The following is a 27,476-nucleotide window of genomic DNA, read 5'->3' as shown; positions in this document are numbered from 1 at the left end:
AACAGTCCTGCTCTAAACCTTTGCTTCGTGAATGTTATGGTCTTCTGCATTTGTTTAATATAACTTGGAGATTTTCATTTTGGAGACTGTGGTTTGTAACACTGCTCAATTGTTCTGTGTTGTGCCGACGTGTTTCAATTATTTCGACAATCTCATTTTAGTCAGTGAGCTAAGCTAAAAAACAGAGACATTTTAGTATTTAAATCAATCCAGTTGAACAGCAGCATGAACTATATCTTCCAAAGTTATGCTAGATTTGAATGACCACCTTTCTGGATCTGTTTCAACATAAAATGAACATTATAGCACTCATGAAGGAGGATTTAGTGAATGTGACATTAACTTGGGAATTTTGGATAATGTTGTTAATTGTTGTTATTGTATCAGCTGCATATGGATAGTAGATCCCCATATGGGTCAGTATTGTAAACAAGTGTAGGTACTGATTTCATCGAAGCAGTATTCATCCAATTACAGGATCAGAAAGGAATTTCTACATAGGGTTATCAGTTAATCAGGTGCACAATGCAAAAGAAAGGCCTTAGGTAGTGATGCTACTGGATTCAGTTGCATTGCGTTGTAATTAGATACTGCTTCACAAAAATTAGCTAGAAAATGAGCTCGATGATGCATTCAATAAATGTTTAGAGGCAGTGACAGCGGCTGATGTGTGGAGCGATTCATAAAAGCATGACCCACATTGTAGGACAATGCAGCATGAAAACTGTTAATTATTTACAGCTCTCACCGATGGGCTGTGGTGTTACGTAATGCTTTATCCTGCACTGATTGATACGTTGTTGTTTTGGGGTTATAGATCTGCTTTATGTAGACTGCAGGCACACTCAAGAAATATGCACAAGCGTGAGCACATTTTCACTGTTGTGATTTTCATTTTGCAATGTGCGGAAGAGGAAAACAATGAGAGGAGGTAATTTTTTTTTCATCATGCAATTCAAGAAAAACGTCGACCTTCTGAGACTATGGCAACCAGTGCATGTGACTGCTTCCACAAAATGCCGTGTAGGCAGTTTGATAAAGTGGTGAAACTATACTTCGGACTCGGCTTTAGTAACAAGAAACGTTTTCTCTTTTAGCTCATAAACACAGCGTAGTTATCACTATTAGGACTTTGATGAGGCTGTGCCGAAAACTGTTCCGAAGGACAAACCACAGAAGCTTGGAAGTGGTGACCTTTTTCGTGCAAGTTGAAATAGCGGGTAATAGTGGTATAAATAAATAAATAGCGGTGGGCCTAATACTCTTCTGTAGTCCGAAGTATAGTTTCGCCACTTCATTTAACTGCCTGCACGGCATTTTGTGGAAGCAGTCACATGCACTGGTCGTCAGTCTCAAAAGTCGATTTTAATCTCCACATTTAAACTTTTTTTGCGAAAGTGCATGACAGAAAAAAACCTACATCCACTCATTGGTTTTCTCATGGGTGGCCCTGATACTATTCCATAGCAATCAACTCAAAATTCAACACCAATCAGCCACAACATTAAAACCAGCTAGTGGAGAAGTAATAAGAAGTAATATTGACCATCCTGTGACAACTCAATGTTCTGCTGGGAAACCTTTTGGTTTTTCATGTGGATGTTACTTAAACATGTACCACCCACGTAGACTAGACCAGACCAGACCAGACCAGACCAGACCAGAGCAGAGCAGAGCAGAACAGAGCAGAGCAGAGACAGCCCCACCCCATAGCAATGACCTGGCCTCAAAATTCACTAGATCCCAAGCTGCTCAAGTATCTGTGGGATGCACTGGAACAAGCCTGATCCACAGTGGTCCTCACTAACACACACAGTCACAACTGCTTTGGAGGCACACAGGTCTACACAATATTGGGAATAATGGTCATAATGTTATGCCTGACCGTTGTATTTTTCTTCTAAATGTTGGTTTAACACAGAGAGTGAAAAGTGGAGAAAGCAAATCATTCTTCTAAATCTAGAAGTGAGGCGTGACTCTTTTAGTTAAATGTTTATAGTATTTATAGTGGTCTTGGCTATAGTATTCAACTACCGTTTAATTCTGCTCATGTTTTGATGTTAGTTATGTTTTGGGAGAAAATCAGAAAGAGAGAGGGAGAAGCAGCGAGTCACTGAGAAGTGTAAGTAAAAACTCAGAGGGGCCCCACCGGAGTAGCAGAGTACTGTGCCAATGTCAAACTGCAGTAGTGCAACCAACACAAGCCTAGATGAGTGTGAGTGATGCAGCGCTCGTCATCTGATCTCCGTGCGCTCATCTGCTGTTGGAGCCCGCCGCCCTAAAGTGAAGAGATGTGGTCCATTACACAGCCCTGCTAATCCTGCCATCACTGCAGCTCATAAGCATCCTAATCCACACACTCACATGAGCCAGCTGTAGGCTTTTCACCTCAGCTGTCCATGCTGAGTGTCGAAGCCGGAGCAGCTCATGCCACATATAGTATCTCTACTGTAAACTGAGTCCACACACGTGACACTGGGAATATGTGCAAATGTAGTCATCAGTCACAGTTTTTGCACGTGCCATTGGACTCTAAAGAAATTTTAATTCTGCACCATAATACATCAACACGTATTAGGATTATTAATTATAGTTATATGAATATAATATAATATAATATAATATAATATAATATAATATAATATAATATAATATAATATAATATAATATAATATAATATAATAGTGTTCTTCTTTTATAATTTATATCAGAGAACACTTGAGAGGTTTTTGCTACACCTGGCATGAAAGTACTCCTTTGAATAAAACAATATGGTCATAGTACAATTGAAAGTCAGTCATCAGTAATGATCAGTCATTCAGCCCTTTGTAAAGTCAGTAAACAACAAATAAAGCTTCACTTTGCAGACTCAGATTTATCATTCTCGCATCTAGTGGTCATTTTGTGTTACCAGGGGGTTCTTTTTCCTTACATCCTTGTTGTTTCTCGTAGTTTCTTGCACAAGAGTTTATATCAAATGGAAACCACTTACACACTCATAGTAGAGTCGTAGGGCTCAGCTGCGAGGCTTATCTTGATCTCAGAGTTAAATAGCAGCAGAGGTTCAGAGCCAGCTGGGAAACGCTGCTCAGGGGCCAGATTGCAAGAATTAGTCTGTTTCACTGCGTTTTCAGGTGTGTGGTGCTGCATTTATGTATGTAAAATATTTGCAGTCTCTAATTACATCCTCACCTACAATTGAAAGGTGGATGCTATTTGTATTGGAAACAACTTAGTCTATTTAGACGACTTAAAATGACATACTTATTTCTTATATATGCACATTTATTTTTCAGCTTTAAGGTATTTTGAGAGATTTTTAGAAAAACTCAAAGCGTAGCAAATAATAGAAACAAGAAGCCTTGCTCCTAGAAGTTGGTTGCTTACATTTAGTATTACATTAGAAATGGCAAAATGAAATGTCATATCTCCAGAGTAACATGCAGTACATGCTTTCTAGCACATACTCTCATGCTTGAAGCACCTAGAAATAGGAGGTTTAATTAATGGCCAATTCAATTTTACTTCTGTGATATTTGTAAGGTTTTTTTTATTGAGGATATGCACGTGATGTCACAGCTAGCGATGTCTCCGTGGTTACAGCCACTCAGTTTGAATTAAGTTTGCCTGTGATTCAAACTAATAAGCATTAGTTTGAATCACAGGCTTTAATAACGTCTAAATTGTGAAATTAATTTAATAAAAGGTGAAGAGCTGTGGGTAAGCAGTGGTATGATACATATATCTCGACTTTAGTGCCAGGTAATATTAATTCCTGCTGTATTTTTTGATGAAGTCATACCTTAAGTTACTTCTTTAGTTACATTCTGGAGGGCTGTCAGATAAGTTTGTGGATGTCGTTGTTTTGACATAGTTATGGCCGACCTTAACTATCTTAGTTCCAAAATAAAGTAACAATAAAACAATAAACAAAATATTTGTGATCACTCCTTGTCATCCTTTTAACGTCTGGTTCGACTCTCCAGCATTGTATCGCCAACGTTACTTCTCAGTGAAGCTCTTAGCGTTAGCATCTTTTATTTAGCTGCATTTATCATAATGAAATGACCTAATACTAACTCAAACTAACTGAAACTGAGGTGAATCCACTTTTCCAAATCCATACGAGTCCATATGGATCATTGTCGAGTCCAGTTGATCTGATGATCCACATCTTCCCCGATCTGTGTTTTTGCCACACAGGGTGGCTTGATGTCAGTGCATGTCTCCTAAAAGATAGGACAGAATCACGCTTTTCTCCACACTAATACTAGAAGAGAAAATTACAACTAAATACAATCTAATTCAATCCTGCAGGTTCCTAGGGGTTAGTTGGATTTTTAAACACTGCGCAGGCAGTACAGCTGATGCTGTTAATTAGAAGAAGTCTCTTTAAAATAACCTGAAGTTGAATCTTTCTAAAAACTGTTTTAGATATTTTTTAGGGAAGCATCAGTGTCTGCCTCTGAGCACATGGATAAAATACATTGAAAACACTGATAAGATTATAAAGAGGCATTATGCCATTGACTGCACAATAAAGTCAGACTCAGGTTGAATGAGTTTTAAAATGATGATGATTATTATTATTATCATTATGTCATAGATTTAAAATTGGGTTACATCACACACTTCAAGACATTACTTTGATTATCGTGCCATTATCGTGCAATGAAAGCAGTGCTCTCAGGGAAGCAATCGATAACAAAACGGAGACGGTCAGGGTTAGGGTTAGGGTAACACAATAGTCGAGTGGTAATACACCTGCATGCTGGTTTGTCAACCATCATTTAAACCTAAAGAAGACGCAGTAGCAGGAGGTTAAATGTTTGTAGATGAGGAGATGGTTAGGGAGATGCAGTCATCACTAGGTTTCTGTCCCGACAGCATCATGTGCTCTGTGACTCATTTATGTCATCGGTTACTGTGAAAGCCCTGACGCAATCATCCAGATTTTAAATCCTAATACATGTTTGATCCGCTAGCGCTGAGTGAGGCCCGGACCTGATTTCTCCACCAGTTCAAGAGAGGGATAACTTTGGGGGTAAATCTGCCTTAAAGGGCTGTAGTCTTAGCCCGGCTTGAAGTAAAGATTTCTGAAGAGTCAAGAGAGAAGTTGTTATTGAAGTTTGAAGAGAAGTGAGGCAAGATGAAGCAATGCTTTCTAAGCATGTGTAACATTAAAGTAAGTACACGGTTGTTTGACAAAAACACGCAGTAGCGTCAAATTAGCACTCAGTACCTCTGAGAGGCGGGATATTACTGGAAGCGGTCAACCATTTTCACCAGGCTGCTGCTTTAACATTCAGAAGTAATGAGCGTACCTAGAATGGCCCGTTTCGTGCCATTGTGGGAGATTTTCCTCGGTGGATGCTTGCAGATAAGACGGTACACTTGCCACAGGTATATTTATGCCTCTGGCTTTCTTTTGTGTAACACACCCTCCTTGTTCGAAGCTTCTGAACACACACCAGGAAGCTCACTTTATATCTGCATTACAGTCCACTGATCATGCGGCGTGGAGCATTATAGCCTCCTTCTGGAATCACTACTCATAGCAGCTTTTGTAGGCTTGTTTTTACCAGGGAGTGATAGTGACAGGGGCATCATGTGAAAATGCAGTGTGAGTGCATACCTGCTGCTACAGTGAGTCACCTCACATCCTCTGGACATGAAGACTCAGCAGCTGCTGTAAACACAATTAGTTAAATACCGTGTCCACCCATTTTACTTACATTTATAATAACAGAATCATCTACTGACCATAATAACTATTTATAGTTCACGCTGGAGATACACACCCATCAGTCATAACATTATGACCACCTTCCTAATATTGGGTAGGTCTCCCTTGTGCTGTCAAAGCACTTGTGACTCATCGGAGAATGGACACGAGGTTTCTGACGGTGTCCTATTCACTTGACCACCTGTCAGTGGTTTTAATGTGGTGGCTGATCGGTGTAAGTACATGCAGGCTGAAGTGTGTGCATACAGCCTCAAAATGTTTTTTTTGTTGTTGTTGTTGTTTTTTTCGTGGAACATCTTCTGAAGTGAACCTGCTACAGACGGTAAAATCTCTGCTTGACTTCACTTCATTTCTCAGGAAGCTCAGGTCGGGCTCTGGGTTTACGTGTGGCCTCAGCGCCTCCTGTCCCAGTAAACAGTAGCTGGGAACTTAAGTGTTGTGTCATCCCTCACATTTTTCTGTGCCCTTGTTTCCCCTCATGTCTCAATAAAGCAAAAGTGTCCCCAAAATAAACCAAATGTAATGTTCAGTGCGAGAATATTGAATTGCATCGTACTGCGCCGTATTTCTGTCCACTCCCAGATAATGGTATCAAAAGGAAATATCACGTCTCGCGACAAAGGAACACAGAAATATAATATCAAATGATTTCCTGGCAGAGACTTCAGCTTCTGTCTGCGGTTACAGCTTAACTGATTGTCAGCAGAGCAGCACACATACAGCTAAAAGTATATTTTAAATGGGTAAAGATCAATCCCTGCTGGCTCCATCTATGTCCACCCTGTAGACAGCCAGGAGCGATTGACAGATGAAGGCGCTAGACTCAGTTTACTACGCTTACTCATATGTGTAAAATACACAAGCAGATCTTTTGAGGTAGTTAATTTGATCCGCTCCAAGTTTTAACCAGATTCCTTTTTGTTTTCTAGAACATGAGTGATGCCATGGCCGTGCTACACAAGCTGCAGACGGGTCTGGATGTGAACGTGAAGTTCACGGGGGTGCGTGTCTTTGAGTACACCCCAGAATGCATTGTGTTCGATCTGCTGGACATCCCTCTTTACCATGGCTGGCTGGTCGATCCCCAGGTGAGATGAACTTCTCTTTCTCCTCTTTTCCTTATTTTTTTGTCCTCCTGTCTACCTACAGCTCATCTACGATGAAATATTCTGCCTGTCAGTTTTTGCCATTTACCTGCAGCTGCTTTGCCACCTGTAGTTGGATTTATTGTTGCCTTGTAGTTTTGGCCCAGGTTGCCTTCATAATAACGTTTTGCAAATAAAATAAAACCAGAAAACACAAAGGAATGACACGCAACTCACTAATGATGATGATGATGATGTGATGATTCAGGGTGGCGGCTGCTTCGTGGAGCTCTAACATTCACCCCCCAAACAGACCGCATTCTTCTTTTCTCCAACCTACATTTCATTTTTATTTCAGCATCTCATACACTGCAGCTCAAATTTCAGGCCGTTTCACATTTTGACAAGTCCGCTGTTGTTTTTTTCTTCAGTCCACTTTTCAGCTGCCTCCACACCCAGATCTGATGCATTAAAATTTAATATTACAAAACAAATCAGTGAAAGAAAAATACACTGAGTCATACCCCGAGAAGGGAGGGAACGATTAAATAATGAAATAAAAGGGAGCGCGAGTGTTAATATATGGCAGGAAAATAGTTTGAGAGAGTATGTGACATAAAATGAATAAAAGCCTTCAACTTTTTATCAGTTACTAATGCATTTGCTCGATCTCCGACAGCTCCCATACTTTCAGACCTTACTGTAATTTTACATCATTTTCCCCAGGACTAGGAATAATATGATTTTTTTCGATTTTTAACAGTGCCATTGTCGTCTTTCTTTATTCTCCTAATGTTTCCTGATCTGATTTCTGAGTGGGGAAAAATAGGCCTACACAAGTGAACAGAGTCAACGACATTTATGATATTCATTTATAAAAAGTCATAGAAAAAGAGACAAATGTGCAAAATTACTAATGATGTGCATTTATTAAATACGGATTCTCTTTTCTTTTTTATTTATCATATGTTGTTTACCTTTATTGGCAAGAAAATAAGATTAGAGGCAACTTTTCTTACCACGTATTCAATTTGTAATTGAGTAAGGAGCTGCTCTGTCGTGGCTGAAAATTAATTAACTTAGAAACCTTTTCTGGACTTATCAGGTGATCCATGAATTCATGAGTAAACGCACCAGACTTTCAATTAAATGAATTAATAATCAATTGCTGTTCTCACTCTTATATATTTTGTAAAAATCTATTGCTCCTTTTTGTCCAACAGCACCAAAGCTTTGGTGGAGAGTTCTTTCCCACAGCTTTTATCTGTGTTTGCAGATGCATGACATTGTCAAGGCAGTGGGCAACTGCAGCTACAACCAGCTGGTGGAGAAGATAATATCCTGCAAGCAGTCAGACAACAGCGAGCTGGCAGGGGAAGGTGAGTGCTGTCTCTTCACTGCTTCTCCTCCCCGATCCGCCTGGCTTCCCTCCTGCCTCACATCTCTTCTCTTTCAGCTCACCAAAGTAGAGTAAAAGTCGGCCACTTTGCTGCTGCTGCTCATTATTCGACGTGTAAAACGTTAGTGGCAAATTCACACCGTGTTTACAGGTGCAAACATGTTCCTCACAAAACCGAGTGCAAATAAAATCAGAACGGCGCAAATGATCGAATGACCCACTTTCTCGGCTCACATGTTTCTTACCAGCTGTCAGTAACTTCTCAGCTAAATATTTGCTCATTCAACGCTCAGCTTCCTGAGTAACTGTCAGCTGGACTGCTGCCAAGTCAGCACACCCGCCGATGATGCACCGGCATGAGACATTCACTCCTTTCAGTCATGCTTCTGCATTTGAGGACTTGATTTAAGTGGTTTGATGCTGATTCCAGCCACCTCTAAGGAAAAGGAGGTGGATTAAGAACCACTTTAAATGTACTGATATGTCTTTCGGTTAAATGCTGTCAAACTGTGGCTCATTCTAGTGTAGACTGCTTTTGTTGGGGGTTTGCTCCAAATTCAATGCTGTTCTGTCTTAGTCTATAGTGTGTTCACTATGGTGACTCTCAATAGTTTCAGCAGCAGAGGGACAGTATAGTTCAAATAGTGACTACAGATAATAGCAGCAGGATTTCCGATAAGCTTTCTAAATCAGAGCTCTTCCACAGGGTCCATGGAGGTACTGCAGGGGAGTTGCGAAATCTTTAGTTGACATTTTTTTTACATTTTTAAAAATTTTCCCCCACAATTTTCTAGCACGGCCACCCCACTGTTGCACATACTTGAAATGGAAAAAAAGAACACTTGGACCTGTGTATTATTTGAACAGCTTGATATTGAAAGCATGATGATAATAATAATGTGTATTTATTAATAGCACTAGGCCAAGTATAATATAGGTAGGGGGTCCCTACTTAATCTCTCTGTCAGTTTGAGCGTCCTTGGCCTGAAAAATGTTGAAGACCTGCTAGTAAATCATTAAGTCTGTCTCACCTTCTTTGTTATTCTGTGTGTTTCTGTCTCAGGCATCGTAGCAGAGCAGTTCCTGAACAGCACAGCCACTCAGCTGACTTACCACGGCTTATGTGAGCTCACGTCCACCGTACAGGAGGGAGAGCTCTGCGTCTTTTTCAGGAATAACCATTTCAGCACCATGATCAAATATAAGGTAACTCCTGAAAAAGATTGATTTGTTTCAGTATTTTTGGCTTTTTTTAAAAATGAGTTCCACTCAGACATGCACTCATTGACAGTGACATGGGTCAGGACTCCTTTGATGTTTAAATGAACAGATGAATGTTATTGTGGTCTAAATGTGGCAAATGTAATTTGATTACTCTTACTCTCTCACTCTCAAACATCAGCAAGTGCAGCTATGCCGTTTGTTTACGTTTTAATTAAATGCCTCTCTATACACTGTTCGCATAGAAATATTTTAATTGATCTCTAGTTTTTTAATGAATAGATCAGTTTCTTCCAAAAGCCTTTCAGTGATAATGTATAAATATTATTTGGAGCAGACTGAGAAAAATATTTCTCTGCTCCTCCGTTTTGGATCTGCTCATTATGTTTCACGTTGGTATTCATTACAGCGACTTGTCGACATGTTCGGTCTGATGAAAGTTGCACATTTATTTGAAACGTGGATACAATATTAGACCAGTCACGATGACCCCCTCATTCAGTGGTCTTATCTGCTGGCTTCCCATATAACTACAGCTGGGACAGACCTTTCCTGTTATCTACAGGAGGGGAAGTGAGTGTGTTTGTGTGTAATATTTTATTTTGAGTAGTACACCTTCGTTGCCAATGTAAGCAAAGTTGTGTGTGTCCCACAACCCTCAGACAAAGAGTCATGAGAGCTCAAGTTCCCCTGTAATCAGTCAGATGCAGACTTTTACACGGAGAATTCATTCTGTATATGTACTGACAGTAGGAGTCGTGTGTGTCTGCGTGTGGTGTTTCACTGATATGTGCGGGTAACGTGTAACCTGGTGGTTGTTCCACAGGGCCAGCTGTACCTCCTGGTTACAGACCAAGGTTTCCTGACAGAGGAGAAGGTCGTCTGGGAGAGTCTTCACAACGTCGACGGAGATGGCAACTTCTGTGATTCGGAGTTCAGGTTGCGGCCACCTTCCGATCCGGAGACCGTGTACCGCGGCCAGCAGGATCAGATAGACCAGGTCTGAGCAGTGATGCAGGCAAGGCTAGCAGAACCAGGAAACATCATGTGAATGAAGAAAGAAAACAAGCAAAAAACAACATTTTGATTGGTTTTAGGCAGTATTCTCATTGATTGGGAAGAATGGACCAAACACAGACCTTGCTGTCAAACTGACCCCTTCTGATTGGTCTCTGTCATGTCCCAACCTCCTTTGTTACAGTTGTGAGGCTGGACATAACAAAGCCATCCATTCCTATAGAAAACTGCAGAAAACCTGTAGACTTTAGCATTCCCATTTGTAATTGAGATTCTTCAAAAACTCAGTCACGGGTACAGAAGAGGAAATAACCACACATTAAAACTGAAACACAACATTAGCACAGTTGCTAACGTTAGCTGTCTGGACATTTTTCTTTTGGAAATGGAGCCACTTTGCAGTTATTTGTTCAACCTAGCAACAGATACATATGAAGTTGTGACTCAGCACAGTGTGGGGGGGCCTCTGGTTGCTGGTCAGCACACCAGTCACAATGCCAACAGTGGGTCGGATATCTACCCACATACAGAAACTAGACAAGAACACGGGGGCTATTTCATTTCATTCTTCTTGCTTACTCGGCTAACCCCAGCCCTCCTTATCTACAAATTAGACTTGAAAAGAAAATCCTATTTGGGCACTCTCTACAATTATAATTCAGTTACACTGAAGGAAAATTGTAATGGACTTGTGAGGATCTTTGCAGTAACAAAGAACGCAATACAGGGAAGAAATCACAGAATATAATATAAGATAGGAAGTCGGTTAATTACACCACAGTTAATTACTACAAACCAGTGCAATCAGCAACAGCTACAAAGAAAAATTGATGAAGACAGACAATTGGCTCAGTTAATAAGTAAGAAGCTGCAGTTATGTGTGGAAGTGAAGAAAAGCCGCATCCAGCATATAAATTCATTCTGAAATATCCCACTGACAGCTTTGCAAATAAATCATCACCTCTTTTCTCTGTGTGTGTGTGTGTTCATATCCGTTTATCAGGACTATCTGATGGCGCTGTCACTGCAGCAGGAGCAGCAAAGCCAGGACCTTCAGTGGGAGCAACTCCCCGAAGGCATCAGTGACCTGGAGCTGGCGAAAAAGCTCCAGGAGGAGGAGGACCGGCGGGCCTCGCAGTACTACCAGGAGCAGGAGCAGGAGCAGGCACAGGCACAGGTAGGGAGGGGAGGAGAGAGTCTTTACAAACGCGAGGCATTAACTGAACCAGGGGAGGGAAGATGTTCCCTCTGTCTGCGTCTCAGAGGTTGAGCCACAAAAGCAAACTGATGCACAAAACAGGCCTTATTTTTCTTCTGTTTTTATAGTGTAGCCACAGTAATTTGTGCTGTTTTTCCAACATGCATTTTTAAGAGCATATAAAAATCAGAATGTGGAAAAATGAAGACCAAAACAAGCAAGGAGGCAAAAGCAAAATCCCTCCCTTCTATTTTCTTCCTACTGCTTTCTTTTCCCACGCACACATATATATATGTATACATATTTTGTATCGATGGGTAGTGGCGTGTAACTTCATAAAGGTGTGACGTGTCATTTCTTACAGTTCAATAAGTAGCTTGTAAAACACACGCACATCTATAAATTAGCTCTCGTCTGCTCTTCGGCCCCATCCGTGCAGCAGGGCCAGCAGGAGCCTGCGGAGGGAAGCGAGGCGGACAGAGGAGGCGCAGGAGCAGGTGGAGCGGCAGCTGGCGCGGGGACGGCGGCGTCAGCCGGCGCCACGCCCAGCCCGGGGAAGCACTCGGCTAGCGGGGAGCGCAAGGCCAAGAAAGAATCTAAGGATAAAGACAAATGTGTTATTTTGTAACATACAGTCTGCGTGCGTGTGTTGAGTGTTTTGTGCATTTGCTTAATCTGTGAGAGAGGGGACGACCTTTGTCGCTCCGCGGAACGGACAGACGACGCGCAGCCCCCACTCGATGACAAACAAGGGAAGGAGGTGATCGAGGAGAGATGTGACTAACGGAGGATTTGCTGTTCCCACACCACTGGTGCCTGCTATCCTCTATCCTCAGTGGAACCTAGACATCAGAGGAAGGGACGCTACAACAACAACAACAACAACTACCCCTTATCTTTCATAGAGTCGGCCAAACTTTGTTACAAGTTGCACAGTGCACTATATTTGTGACGTAGGGTCAAGTTTATCTGGGGTGGTGTATTTTATAGCAAAAGACATCATGTGAACAGGCAAAATGTCACCCTCTCATCGTGTTCTTTTCCATTTCATTCATTTTTTTTTTCCAGTAGTACAGCTTATGAGCTTTTTTGTATGCATCAGACATATATAGAACCCACGTTTTGCTTTTAGTTGTTTTTAAGTCAGCTGTTGATGCCAAGATTCCCGTTTTATTTATGTTACGTGTGGCTGCTTTTGGAATAGGTTTTTTTTTGTTTTTTTCACTTAAGCCGAAAGGGATTTTCTCCTGCCTATTGGAAATCAATGTAACACCATATGTGTCCCCTCCGAAACACTAAGGGTTAATCAATGCCAGATAGCTGCCAGCTACTGTAGCTACGTACCAGTACCCATCACAACTAGCCCTGTTCAGATTTGCCTTACCAGAGCATGGCAGTGTTGTATTCTGCTCTGTCTGAATGTGACCGTGTGCTCGTTGTCATGTGTATGGTATGTACAGTACACGTGTACTGTGTGGTATATTGGCGTATGTTATCTCACTTGCAGTTTGAGTTTGAGTTTTAGCCAAATCGTCGATGCTGTATTGATTAAGCTATATATTTGTGACATTCAATGTCTTTTATGTTGTGATTCTAGTTCACAAACGAATACTGCATTAGGGACAGTAAAACTACAGATAGCACTGGCAAAATTTTGTCTGTTGTTTATGAGACACAACTAGCTCTTGGCAGATTAGATTTGTGTTAGGTGGCAGAGTGCGAGAAGTCTCTTCTGGCAGCTTCCTGAAGAGATTTAGTGTGTGTGTGTGCGTGTGTGTGCGGTCAGGTTTTAAAGAGAAATGCAGCGGAATTCAGTATATTTCTTTAAACAAAGGAAATTCAGTTCGCGGACACAGAGTGACACGATCGAGACAGTTTCAGCTCTATTTATGATCATGAGAACCGGCCTTGTGTCGGGCTCCAGCTGGGTAGATTCAATATTGTCCTCCACGGTTCTGCGTTACAGTTCTGAGTTAATGTCACATTTTCTTCTAAGTGTCAGCGTAGGGTAAATACATCCGTTCTTCATGGGTAATGAGGCCTAACAGTGAAAGTTCACATATTGATACTGACGTTCTGTGCTCTCATGTTTAAGTTTTTGTGCATTTCACTGCGGCTTTGAGCATGCAATCACACGGTGTACATATTCACGTAATGCATTCTTACAATGAATTTAGCTCGCGGTTTGTGCCATTATTGTACCATGGGACTGCCTCCCGAGAAACTTTTCTATCGATACATTCCAGTTGGATGCCTTGACTCAAGCCTTCTGTGACGGACTGACGGAGACGGCAGCGCTCGTGAAGCGCTGTCTCCATGACTTTGTTCAGTGAGGACGATTGCAGTGTCAGGACAGGACGAGGGACACGCTGGAGGCAGCGGGCTACCTACTGTGAGGGAAAACCTTTCTTACGGGCTTCGTGCGATGGCTGGCCTTACAACATTTCAACATATTTTATAGGACAAAAGGAAACAGGCGTATAAACCAGAATGAGACAATCCATACATATTTTTTTTTTTTTTTCACATAAGCTACATCAGAACTACTCTCAGGCCTTTTCTTTGAAGGGACAAACAGAATCCTAGGGCGTCTTTTCAAATGGTATGCTTCTTTCTAATGGCACAGTCCCGCGGCCTGTAGTCACTTTCTCAGTCACAACTTCTAAGTCTATTTATACACACATTTCGACACTTTGAAGGACTTAACACTATGTTATTTAATTGTTACACTTTACACTAAAACACGTTAGCTGCTCCTGATTATGGATGAAAACCTTGGACAGGGTGAAGGAACACTGTTATTACTATTATATACACTTTTCGTTGACGCGGCAGTAGTTTTTATGCAGCTTTAATAACATGTAACCTAAAGGCAAAAAGACAAATGGGAGACGTTGTAATGCTTTTTTCCGGGGGAGTTGAGGGTCGGACGTTTTTTTTTTTTTTTTTGGTTTTGTTTTTTCGAATTTCACCTCATTCACGTCTCGGTCCTTCAAACGAACATGCTGATTAAACATTCCAGTTAAAGCTTAATCGAGAAACTTAATTTAGGGATGCTTGATTTGGAAGATTTCCCGTCGGTTAGTGTTTGTGCGAGTGGAAAGAGTGTGGAGTGACATTTTCATTATTATTTCAGATTAACTACTGTGCATTAATGAGCTTGCTATTCCTAATCATTGTTACCAGAATTTGATATTTTTGTTGTAATGTGGTTGCTTCACCCTGTGATGAACTGATCAGAAGGATATTGTGTGTTCAATGTTTCCAAGTGGTTTGCCTTGTGAAAGTGATAGTGGGTTAAATGCTGTAAATTTAGTCTCTTGACAAGGTGATCGTTGAACATGTAGTCGTCGTAATTGGTTTTGCACTGTTACATTGATATGCACTAACAGAAGAGAAACATACCTCATTTTCTACAGGACATAAATTGTGCAAGAGTGCTATTGTTTTTTGGGTACCTTTAAAAAAAAAAAAAAAAGAAAAAAAAAAGGAATAATGGCCAAAATAATTATTTCATCTTGGTAGCAGTTGCTCTTAAGCCAGGTGATTAACATGAATTTGTAAAAGTATGAAAGGGCTGTTTAAACGTTTTGGCCTAAAGCGAACGAGTACATCTGTTAAAAGGTAGTACCACTTCAATAGAACTTGCTGCAATTTGACATATTCAGGTTAGTGGTACACCTATACCAGACTACCAGTACAAAGGCTTGAGTAGCAGCGCACAGCGAAGGAGATGATGAGAAAGACATGAATGACGAGAAACGATTCATGGATGCCAACAGAGGTGTTGTTTTTTTCTACACACTATGGAACGAAATATGTAGACAACTAAAAACTGGTACTCATTTCCATCAGCAAAAAAATAAAAAAAACATTGGTGTAGGTGCACCCCTAATTCAGGTTTTTCAGACTAGTCCATCATTAACCAATCTTCTCCAAGAAAACAAAAGGCTGCTTTACGAGGCTCAAGTGTTGTCATACGTACATGTAGCAGAGGGAAACGTTCGTTCTTGTAAGGGACACACATCCAGAGTGCTGAACAATCTAAAGGGAGCTCTTTTCTTTAATGCAATATCAAACTCCCAGATTTTACACAGTGATGCATGTATAGTGTGGAAAGTTAGGCGGAGTAAAAAAAAAAAGAAAAAAAATGTTATCATCCACTACCCCCAGGAGTATAATTTCCACTGTACGGCCTGTTATGTTTATATTTCACGCAAAGACAAACAATCGAAAAGGAACGCGTTTGTGAATATGGGAGGTTACTCATTTGTGTTGATTTCAATGTTCATCTATTTACATAAATGACCAAATAATGTATGTAGCCTTTCACATTACAGTCACATATTGTATATGGTGATATATATATATAACAAAATGCCTTATAGACGAAGGGACGTTCAACCTGATTAGAAGTTACCAGGATAATAAAAGACTAAGATCAATAGTACGTTGTCACTGTTTGTTTCGAGTCCGAACCACCGTGTGCAGCAGAGCCAGCTTAGACAAGACAAATAACAGTAGGAATAGTTTGCAGGCTACATACCACACTGTTGTGTCACAACATGGACATTCTTCAGTTTACAGTGTAAGGCACGTATAGTAGGTGGGGACCCCCACTTACCTACTATACGTGTGTATGTGTTCTATGTTAAACTCTGCCTAGTGCTGTTTCTAAATATACATTATTATTATCATTTTGCAATTCAATATTAAGCCGTTCAAATAATGCACAGGCTCTTCATTTTTCATTCATTTCAAACAACAGTAGGTTGGCCTTGCAACTGCTGTAAACACAAACATATCTGACAAACGTAAGTACATCCACGGGATTTCACCTGGGAACTAAATGGGCTCTCCCTCCTGCAGTACCTACACAAACCCCCTAGGGGTCACAGAGGCCCCAGTGAGGACGTGTAAGGCAAATAGGGGGAGTCCAAAAACACTGTAGACGGCAGACAGACTGGGGGTTACAGCTCATGAGTCATTAAACAGAAAACAAATTACTGAGAAAGTGGGCAATAATTAAATACATACTAAACAAATCATAAAAGCCATTACGATTTTAAAATGGATTGATTCCACAAAAAGAAAAAAATTAGAAACAGAAATTTTGACAACTGGATTATTATAGTTCCAGTGATCCACTAATGAAGGCCGTGCGTTTTATTAAAAGACACATTTTTCTGTTGCTGTACTTCGTATCTATGTAAAGCCGGTACAGACAAAAATAGCTAAAACAAGGAACCTATCACAGGAAACACGCCTGAAGATACAGATTCTCAGCCAAGAAGTGCAGATGCAGTCATTCAGCAGTTGGATCCACTCTGCAAAAATACAGACAAACCAAGACCTGTGCGTCCAAAGGTTTCTTCAGCAAGGAACGACAGCATCCTGATCCACATGTGCAGGGAAAACCACCGAATGGCATCACAGGAGCTGCAACAGCAGCGCTCCACCCGCACTGAACGTGTTCGACTCTTAGATCATGGCTTAAAAAGCTCCTGATCAACGGGAGGCAGATGTTAGCCCAGCCTCAATGGGGCCAAGCACACAAGAACTGGACAGTCAGGAACTGGAAGAACATTCTGTGGTCAGATGAGTCCAGGTTCCAGCTGTATCTTCCCGCTGCTGATGTGAGGGTACGCAGAAGAGGCTGTGCACGTCTAATGTTTATTATTTTCTACTCATTCCTAAAGAAAGTAGTTTTTAAAGTGACATGAAAACAAGAAAATTTCACAACCGTTCTTCATTTTGGGCAAACAAAAAGCACCAGTCATACTGCTTCCAACTTTTTTTGTCATTTAATCAAGCTTCATCGACCGGTTACAACAGGTGTGTGGGTAAAGATTGTGCGATGTGAGTCCAAGTACATGCATGACAGTCCTGGATGTGTAGAAGTGGTCAAACCGAAGGTTCAAGAAGCTTTTCTTTTTTTTTTTTTTTAATTAAATGAAAAAATAAATAGCATTGAAATGACTGAACAAAAGTCTAAAGAGGTACCTCCTCAGAGTCCAGGTGATGGTTTAGTCACAGCTGGCACAAACACCAAAAACACTAAAAGGGTCTGACCACTATTCAGACCAAACACTCCGCATGCCACAAGCCAAGTCCGTCCTCCTAGTTTCCCAGGGTTCATTGATGCAGCAAGGTGTGTCCATCTTATAAAAAAATCACTGCAAGCTCAGAACTGACTAAAACAAGAATTCAAACCAGATTTGTCAAACGATGTTATAGTCCTTCCTGGTACACTGGCACCATCAAACGTTCTGCAGTAACAGACTAGAAAGTTGAATTTTATTTCTGACACAGACCTGTATTTAATTCAACCCATGACCAGCGCGTGTAGCTTAATACAAGGCAGGCTATTTTACAGTTTCATACCGTTTTAGGAAATCCAACTAACCTTTACAAAACAAGACATCCACGCCAAGAATGACTTTATCCAACAAAACAAAAAGAAAAAAAAAAAAATATTCCTAGCGTCATCTGTTATCAAATGTTATCCCTGTCACTTCACGCTCTATTATAATACACTAAAGTAAGACATTACATAGGAAAACTGAGTGTCACTAGGCTACAGAAAATGTACATACAACACTCATAAGAGAAGTTGTAAAATCACTCAAAAACTCGTTACAAAGACCTAGGGCTGTACAAGAACTTCCTAAACATTATTAAAACTTGTGCACAGGGCTGTTTAATGTTAACAGCAGAACTGCCAGGAAAACCCTACACTGGGGTAAACACTTTTCTATACAAAATAAAATAGCGTCATCAACCTCACGGCCTCAAATGTGCCACCAAAATTGGTCGATTTTCTAAAAATAAAGAATTCAGAAAAGTCTTCAGATTTCCAGGTGCTTTACAGTGGCAGAAAGTGGTCGTAGCTAGAACGGCCGTGGCGTTCCTTTGAAGGGCTTGAATCCACTGACGCTGCCACCGCTGGGAATGGAGCTGTTGGTTATCTGTACAATGCGGCTCATTCCCGAAGAAGAGTGACTGCAGAGAGATAAAAGTCATCTCTAAGACGGCTTGGAGAGAGGCACACTATTCAGCTTTCTCATCATTTGTTGGTATAGTTGGTGTACCTGGAAGGGGCCATCAGGCCGCCCCTCGTGTCTCCCATTCTGCGATTATCAGGGAAACCACCGCCCTGAGAGCCTGATCCACCGTGCCACTCCTTCCTCAAACCCTGCTCCCTGCCGTGACGTTCCACCACGACCTGGCGGCCGGAGCTGAACGGCTGCAGACACAGGAGGGATTTGGAGTTAGTTAGTTGTCTCTGTGAAACGTTAAACTAACAATAGCTACGACTGACGACTTAGACGTCGTAAAATATTTAAAAGGAGTAAAAACAAACATTTCATTTGACACCAAAATGTAATTCTATGTAACAATGATTTTGTGTTATTTTGAACTTTAAGCAGAATCCATCACTGACCATGTAAACTCTTGAGAGGGAAAAAAAAGCACATAACTTCCCTACAACTCAACAGAAATCAAAGTCTCAATATCCAGGGGGTGCGTTGTCATAAGATAAACTGACCTGACTGTTCATCACCATGGGCCTTCCTTCATCTTGATCATTAAAGCTCCTTCCACGGCTGACTGAGGGGCCTCCTCTGAGTGCGGGACCTGGACCCTCTCTGCCTGATCGCTCTGCACGCATTCGCATAGGCCCCCTGCTCAGTGCAGAAAGAGATTTTAAACAAGTTATCTTTCAAAATCGACAATTAATAATGCTTTTTGTTCAAAATCTGTGCATTTTATTTACCGCATATCTCCCTTGTTGGAGTTAATTCCGCCGCTGTTGTTCTTCCATCCATGCCCTCCGTCCCTAGGCGGCCGGTTGTGCGACATGCCAGGCATTGCGGCCCTGGCTACCACAGGGCGGTCGTGCATGGGGGCGGGGCGTCTCTCGTCTCGGTCCCGTCGGTTGGTGTCCCGTAGTTCGGCGCGCGGAGGGGGAGGCGGCTCAGCTCTGCGGACTGTTTCAAAGTTTTTGGGGTAGCGGTCAAAGCCAGAGGCCTCCCTGTGTGGGCCAGGCCGACTCTTCTTCACCTCTGGCTCAGCGTCAAACCTGTTACGCCTTAGAACAACAGAAGAAGAAAAAAATAAGTTAGGGAGAGGGAAAAGTCAAAATAGCATGCACGTAACAGCAGAGAGCCACAAGCACAATAACGGACATCTGTCCAGTTTTAAAACTACCAGTAAACTGAGAACTGGTAACGTTGAAACACTCGTACCTGTCATATGTGTTGGGCTGTTCAGCAGCAGCCTCTGGGAAACGACCCCTTTCCCTGGGACTGAAGTTTGAAAAGCGATTCTGCTGCCTGCTGTAGTTGGAGCCTTGGTTCATGCGGACCTCGGACTCTGGCGGCATCTTTTTGTTGCCGTTCCAATAGGGCTCGTCTCTCCGACTGAAACATTTAAGTACAGACATATATAATGAGTCACAAGCTTGGGGAGGCAACGCTTACGGTTCAGACATTTAAAATGCTAAAACCGCCCATGTTTATGACGCACGTTTATGCCCACAGTAACACTGCAGAGAGACAAATAGTTATATGTACCCATGTTCCACTTCACGCCCTCTCTTGAGGTTGTTTCTTTTTTCTTGCTCATAGCGGAAGTGCTCCTGCTGCCTGCGCAGCTCCTCGCGTTCACGTGCCATGCGCTCTGCCTCTTTACGCCTTTCCTGCATGAGGTAATGGTAAAAATGCTCAATAATCATAAGCAGATTAAAAAAAAATGATTTCAACACAAATTGTAAGCTAACTAATGATAATTAATCTTCTCTGCTTTTGACTTGGCAGAGGTAGCATCAACTCATGTCTTATCGGATGTTGGTACAGCCTTTTCAGAAGATGTGACCACTTCCAATACTTGCTCCTACTATTAGTGCCCATGCAAATGCTGGCATCACCTGGTGACAAAGGTAACGGCTACATCTCTGCCTACTAATAAGAGTGCCACTAAACAGAGTGAACTTTTGTTCTATATGTCGTTTGTTTTGCAGGCCCACCAGAGTGACACTGATAAAAATGACTTGAACAATAAGCCTCTGAAGCCAGCCAGGATTTGGTCGTGTACCTGCTCTATACGAATTCGTTCTCTCTCGAGCCTCTCCCTCTCCAGACGCTCCCTTTCCAATTTTTGTCTTTCCATCTCTAGTCTCTGGCGTTCCCGAAGCAGATTCTCCCGTTCTTCACGCTCCCGTTCACGCTCCCGTCGTTCTTGTTCCGCAATTTCACGCCGTCTAGAGCCAAAAAAAAATGCAAATTTTTAGAACTTTAGGACAAACAAAGGTACAGGGCTTCTTTATTTTAGGGATGTTTAATGTGTGAACTGTGTAACTTTTATGGCTACCTGCGCAACTCCACAGCTCTACGGACACGCTCCAGGCGAGCCATCCGTTCACGCATCCGCTGCTCCTTCTGCTCCTTCATCTTGTCAAAAGGCAAGATGTCTCTTTCTTCCCCCTTGTTAATAAAAGGTCGCGGTCTGTCTTTCATCATCTCCAACTGAGAAGGTAAAGTAGATATTAAAGGAAAAACAAAGGTGTTAACAACAAATACCACAATCAGGGCTGGGTAAATTGGACTAAAAATGATATTGCTATCTTTTGTTGAAGGTCGATACACGACGCATAGCTCAATATTTTTTCCAGACACTTCCAAGACAAAGCCACAAATGTAAGCACAGACACTCATTAACCGTCTGCTGTACATTTTATAAAAGCCCTCTATGAATAAAATAAAGAATATTCAATCCCAGCAAAACAATACTCAGAGGTGTGCATTTCTAAAAATGTAAAACAGAAAATACAGAGCAAAAAAACCCCACCCCACTGCCGTAGATATGTATGAGGCCTTGTTGTTCCACAACCAAGGCCACTGATTAAGAAACATTCACCAACTTCTCACTGTCTTTCATAGCGCACAGCACAGCGGTACGAGTTGTGCAACATGGTTTGTTTATTTCAGGGCAGGTGCAAAAGTAATCATGCCTGTTTGCAACTCCTTCTGGTATCGTCACCAGAAAATATCCTCTAGCTGCTCATCTGACACTTTACATCTGACACATCTGCTAATCGTTGGGTCATAGTTTCTCTTTTTTTATTAACAAGTTCCTGTTCCGTAGCTTGACTCACGTCTACGTTTCTCTTCAATTATATCTCTTGATATGCCTTAAAAACTCGCTGTACCATCCAGCCCTAACCACATTATATAAATGTATCAAGAAATATATACCTCTTCAGGAGGAATCAACCACTTTGGCCGTCTCTGAAAATTGGGGTTGAAGGGCTAAAAAGAAAATTAGAAAAGTAGAATGTTAATCATTTAACATTATCTGAAGACATATCTATGAAGATTTATCTTTTAAGAATATACTACAATACAAATAAAACTCCTTACTTTCTCAAAATACCGTCCCCTTCTGAAAGGTCTCATTTTGCCAAAGTTAGAATCTCCTTTGGGGTAATCCATCATCCCCATCTTGCCTGGGCTCTTGGTCCCTGGAAAAGTATCAATAAAAAAATAAATAATGAGATAGAGCAGACATGGAGCATCTCAATCAATTATTAAAGACTTTCTGAGGTAAGAAGACGACTAAAACTTACGCCCATGCTTTCTGTCGTCTTTCTTCAGAGGGTCTTGTCCTGGACCAGGTGACATTGACTCAGACTTTTCACTTCTTGCCTCTTGTTTCTTGGATAAATCTCTGTCCTTTTCTGAAAGTTTGTCTTCTTTTTTGTAGGACGGCTGTGCTCTAAAAGAAAGAAAAATGCAGAAACGGTTAATGCGCCTTCAGTCAGCAGAGGATCACCATTTGAACTTTTTCAGTCACTCACTTGTTCGTCAGTTTCATCCCTGTGGAGCTGCGCTTGTCATTTGATTTGCTGGAGCTTGATTTGTCCTCTGCTTCCTTCTTTGAGGGCTCCTTCTTGAATGGATCGTTTTTGGCCTAAAACAACAGCAGCAGTGAAATATAAATGATACAGGCACACATGACTTTCAGTCAACCCAAATGGATTGGGTTAAATCCAAGGAACAAAGTCCTCACACTTGTTGTACTTTTTCTTTCACGATTAATGTTTATCAACTAAAGTCTTCTCAAAATCTATAAACGTCTGAACTTCTGCTTAAAACTCACCCTTTCCACATATATCTGCTGTCCATGGAGCTCTGTGCAGTCAAGATGGGAGATGCACCGTGTCACCTCTGCACTGGACGACATGGTGACCAGGCCGTAACATTTTGAACCAGGACTCCGAGCATTTGTGACCACCTTGGCGCTGAGAACCTGTTGGAAACATTTTATTCTATGAACCCGTGTATAAAATTCAAAAGCCAATTTTAGATAAATATATGCAAAATACAAGCAGCAGCTACAAGTTTTGAATTACCTTCCCATATTTTCCAAACAGGTTCTTTAGATCCGCTGCTTTGGTGTTTGAAGACAGGCCGCTCACCCAGATGTTGCGAGAAAAACTGCTGCTGTTGCCGCCGACAGCTCCTGATAAAGATGTTTTAAATATGGAGTATTAAAAACAGATACACAATCAAGCTAGTGTAGAACGTCATTTTGGTAGTTTTTGTTACAACATCTTACCCTTTTCATCTTTTGTAGCTTTTCCATCTCTGTCCCTTGAAGAGCTACAAAGCAAATGTTGCAACACACAAACATGAAATGAACAAAGGCAAACAAACCCACTATGCCAGTGACAGGCATACATCTAGTGGAATATAAAAAATAAAACAAAACACATTTTGTACGGCTGAGGGGGGAAAAAAATAATCCTTTAGGCAAGTCGTGGATCAGAACCAATGTCTCAAAGGCTTCATTGCTTTTCCAGTGGTGAGATGTGTCAGGTTGTCAGCCAATTTATTCCCTGGACCAATGAAATCTTCAGAAGTTTGTTCAACTTCACAGTGAATCATTTGACCGAGAAAAAGAAACCTCATCACAGAGACTAACGCTCTTTTACACTGCCTTGTGTGGAAACTGGAAAAGGCTTTAAAACTGCCGGAAAGGTCAAAGTAACAAAGTAAGAGTTGCTTTCTCAGCTCCTGGTTAAGTCACAATTTAACCAACTTCAGAGAAACAAATCAAAGTGGTAAATGGCAGGATTAGGTACATCAGTGAACATTTCCCTTATGGCAAAAAAAAAAAAAAAAAATCTTGAGGCTACCCACAATGTTGCGTTCTTAGTGAGTTGGACTTGGTAGTAGTATCAAAGAACTGACATAGAAAGACAAACCTCTTTGCTCGACTTGATGCCCCAGTAGCGGAGGGGCCTTTCTTCCCAGATTCCTTTTCTTTATCTCCCGTTTCGGCTTTCTTCATGGCGTCTCTGTCTTTCTTCGGCTCACCTCTGGCTCCATCATCTCTCTTACCGTCTTTGTGGCCCTCCATCTCATCCACCTTCATGGCATCATCTAGGCCCGTCTCAGCAGAGGCCTCTGGGTCATCAGTGCCTTTCTCTGCCTCTGGATCTGGAAGTTTCACATGTTTACCTGTTTCCAGGAGATCGTCACCATCAACATCTAGGGTGATGGCATCTTCATTTGGGATTGAGACGGATAGGTGATCGTCCTCGGCTTCTTTAGAGGAGTGCATGGCTTCAGCGTCCATCTCAGCCAGTTTGGCCTCCCCCTCTGGTTCATCCTCCTCATCCACCTCCTCTGGCTCAGCGTCTTCGTCCAACTCTGGCTCAGGCTCTGAATCAGCCTCAGCCGCCACAACTTCTGACTCGGGTTCGGGTTCAGGTTCAGCCTCAGAGTGAGCAAGGCTGTCCTCACAGGGCGCAGGCTTAGAATTGTCACGATTACCTTCATCTGTATCAGTTACATCTGAGGGATTTAATAAGGATAAACATGGCAAAAACACAACTTTTAACATTCACATGTGGCATGTTACTTGACCTAAAAAGTAGAATATAAAACACATTCAGTGTTAATGGTCATCGAGGGCGTAGACATCACAGGAAGACACAAAACACACAATCTTCACTGATCTTCTCTTCATGACACGTCTATCGTTCTTGGGCCATTATTCACTGCCAACGTGCGATTCCAGATGTTTCCTGTGTTGTGTGGCAGCTCTCTCGGTGCAAGGGTCTTGACCAAGTTCAGATGTTGAGGAAAACTTGTCAGTTCATCCAATATGCAACTACATGTCCAACTCGTCAGTTCATGAATCATCATGTGAGTTTAAGTCATTCTCCCAATGTTTCTTCAATTAATGGCATCGTCTCATCTTTGGAGGTTTCAGATCATCAAATATCATCATTCACAATCGCTTCCAATGTGTGTCCAGTCAAGTGTTACCAAAAGTGCATCCCTTTGCTTATAATAGTCTGTCCTTTGCCAATCTTGGGCCGTGTTGGATGTACTATACGATCATTTTCCGGGACCCATCATGCTGGGGCAGCAGTTAGTAACAACGATTTATTTGATGATGAGGATGATTGCCACAAATTTCTGAAGTGTCTTGGTCTTTCTGTTTCGTCCGGACAAAAGGTGTCTCCAGGTATCTAGCAGTCTGTGAGTTACCCCAAATTTCAACCACATTCATAGATGTCCCACCAGATGAGGCCTGTAGTAAGGTGTCCGATTCCTGTAGTAGAGGATGTGAAGTATTCGGATGTACCCAGTGCATCAGTCACTACTACATCCAGACATGGTGTCCATCACAATGGTAGTAGCAAAGCACAATAATCGTCAAATCCTTCAAACCGTTGCTTCTTCCAATTCATTGGCCATGACAAAATCTCATGAGCATTCACTCCTCTTTTCTTTACGGATTGCAAGACGTTGAATGCCAGAGGCAACAGAAATCCACAGAAGCAAACTTTTCTTAACAATAATTTGAACAATCCTAGAAAGTTGGGTACCAAGACCAAGGAAACCAAGACGCAATGACTCGTGTGTAGCACATCAAACAATCTTGAGTTGTTCTTCAGAGATGTCTCCATTACACGTCTTTGTTGCTTAACATATTGTCACTTAGCGTAGCTAGCAGAGTCATGAAACACCACTAAATATAGGTTAAGCATTGAACCAGGAGTTACCCATCATCATACGCGTTAAAAAGAAAAGAGGAAACAAGCTAATGCTGACACCAGACGTTAGTATGACAGCATACATACCTTTTTCTGATTCAAACTCTTCAGTTTCCTAGAAAAGAAAACACTGAGGTGAGTTTTTGTTGCATGCACAGTTGGTCACAAATATGGATTTCTTAAACTATGCTACACTATTCGCTTACGTAGTTTACAAAGTTTATTGTAGCTATGTCAAGTAAGTCTAACCAAGTCCAAAGGGATACTCTTTTGATTTTCAAGTTAGAAATTTCTTGTGAAAACTGTAAAACATATGTTGATAAACTCATTGTTTAGACTGTCAAGTTTCCATGTGCATTAAACTTGTGGGTTTGAGTTCAGTCATAATATTGAATTATTTCGCATTCCTTGGGGAGTCCAATGCTTTACATAAGCTTGCGTTTCCTTGCCTTTACACAATGTAAACACATTTAATTAAAGCACAAACTTTGATCCTTTCTATGGATGGATTTGTATGTGCAAGAATTCACGGGAAAGGCTTAACAAGGTAATTGTGAGAAAGATACAAGGAGTACAAAAGAGGAAAACATTAACAGATATGCATGCAACAGTCACCTTGGTGAGCACATCTTCTTCCACTGTGGTGTCCACATCTGAATCCACTTTTTTGGCTTAAAGGTTAAATAAGCAAAAATTAACCATTAACACAAATATACAGAATATATGGACGATCTTACTCGTCTTGACTCAAAATCGATATTTACCTTTGGCCTTTCCACTTTTGTGAGATGATGCATCAGCAGAAAGCTGTATTTGAATGTTTTCTGGGTCGCCACCTTCATCCTCAATCGCCTAATAAAAGTAATTTGAGAAAAAAAATAATTGTTAAACAGGCTAGAGACTGCGCACTTTTTTTCTTTTTTTTTTTTAATAGTAAAGTCGGTTAGTTTGAACCCTTGTTAATGTATGTGATGGGAGTCCTGTCCTCTGTTGTTTACAACACTATAAACTATATTTTAGATCACAATAAAACATAGATTACTAAAAGGGATTCATACATTCTGTATAATTTATTTGTTGACCGCTTGGACTCCCATCCTCGCTGTCACATAAAGTATTGTGAGAAAAACAAACACAAAATGTGAAATACAAATTGCTGCACTTATATTTAACACCAAACTTAAATTGACGGATTTAACAAAAACTTTAGATTTCTTCTTGGTAGCACAGATTGCAACAATGTCAGATTTGTTAGTGTAAACAACCAAGGCATCCATGCGGACCAGTCTTAACATTGTAATGTTTCAATGTGCAGTGGGTCCGTTTCCCATGCTGTCTAGATGCACAGGCACCCTGCTGACACACGTCGAACCATAAACCCTTAGATAAAGTATAAAATAAAAAAACGCGAATAAAATAATATTTCCGTTTATAGTGCAGTTCTATAGTAATTCACGACTCAGGCAGTTAAACAGATATCCTGACTACAAATGTTAACAGGAAATATTTAATGCTAACATTAGCATTAGCAACTTTGCATCGCGTACACCAGTTCATTCAACGTTTTGGTACAAATTAGCTTCGTTTGAATTACCTGTCTCAGTCTTGAAAGAAGCACGTTCTTTATACCAGTTGTATCCAAATTCCTTCGTTTGAGCTCGGACTTAAGATCAACAACTCTTAATTCTGATATCTTTCTGGACTCCGTTGAAATGGCACCCGACGCCATTTTACCTCCA

General features: G+C 41.3%; 2 protein-coding genes across 3 annotated transcripts in view; one reads left to right on the top strand and one right to left on the bottom strand.

Moving 5' to 3' along the window:
• Nucleotides 1-17,657, top strand: part of mindy2 (MINDY lysine 48 deubiquitinase 2) — a 23,018-nt gene extending 5,361 nt beyond the window's left edge. Inside the window, exons 4-9 of one of the 2 annotated variants that reach the window (XM_047579771.1) lie at nucleotides 6,676-6,834; nucleotides 8,108-8,210; nucleotides 9,294-9,436; nucleotides 10,278-10,451; nucleotides 11,472-11,645; nucleotides 12,109-17,657. In XM_047579771.1, the coding sequence (XP_047435727.1) occupies nucleotides 6,676-6,834; nucleotides 8,108-8,210; nucleotides 9,294-9,436; nucleotides 10,278-10,451; nucleotides 11,472-11,645; nucleotides 12,109-12,294 (939 nt within the window). In that variant the 3' untranslated portion in view covers nucleotides 12,295-17,657. Of the gene's footprint in view, nucleotides 1-6,675; nucleotides 6,835-8,107; nucleotides 8,211-9,293; nucleotides 9,437-10,277; nucleotides 10,452-11,471; nucleotides 11,646-12,105 lie in introns of both variants that reach the window. The other variant, XM_047579770.1, reaches the window with a different exon arrangement.
• sltm (SAFB-like, transcription modulator) lies at nucleotides 17,452-27,476 on the bottom strand. Its single transcript, XM_047579769.1, has 20 exons — nucleotides 27,332-27,476; nucleotides 26,502-26,589; nucleotides 26,353-26,408; nucleotides 25,825-25,852; nucleotides 23,935-24,526; nucleotides 23,286-23,329; nucleotides 23,080-23,189; nucleotides 22,827-22,976; nucleotides 22,525-22,637; nucleotides 22,294-22,442; nucleotides 22,088-22,188; nucleotides 21,923-21,976; nucleotides 21,039-21,193; nucleotides 20,763-20,928; nucleotides 20,243-20,367; nucleotides 19,916-20,089; nucleotides 19,444-19,758; nucleotides 19,216-19,351; nucleotides 18,758-18,912; nucleotides 17,452-18,668 (listed from the first exon to the last, which is right to left on the bottom strand). The coding sequence occupies exons 1-20, from the start codon at nucleotides 27,464-27,466 to the stop codon at nucleotides 18,557-18,559; spliced, it is 2,958 nt and encodes a 985-aa protein (XP_047435725.1). The 5' UTR covers nucleotides 27,467-27,476; the 3' UTR covers nucleotides 17,452-18,556.

This window comes from Mugil cephalus, chromosome 3 (assembly GCF_022458985.1).
Source record: "Mugil cephalus isolate CIBA_MC_2020 chromosome 3, CIBA_Mcephalus_1.1, whole genome shotgun sequence".
NCBI classification, from domain to species: domain Eukaryota; kingdom Metazoa; phylum Chordata; class Actinopteri; order Mugiliformes; family Mugilidae; genus Mugil; species Mugil cephalus.
The sequence above is the reverse complement of the archived record's forward strand: the minus strand, read 5'-3'. Positions and strand labels throughout refer to the sequence as shown.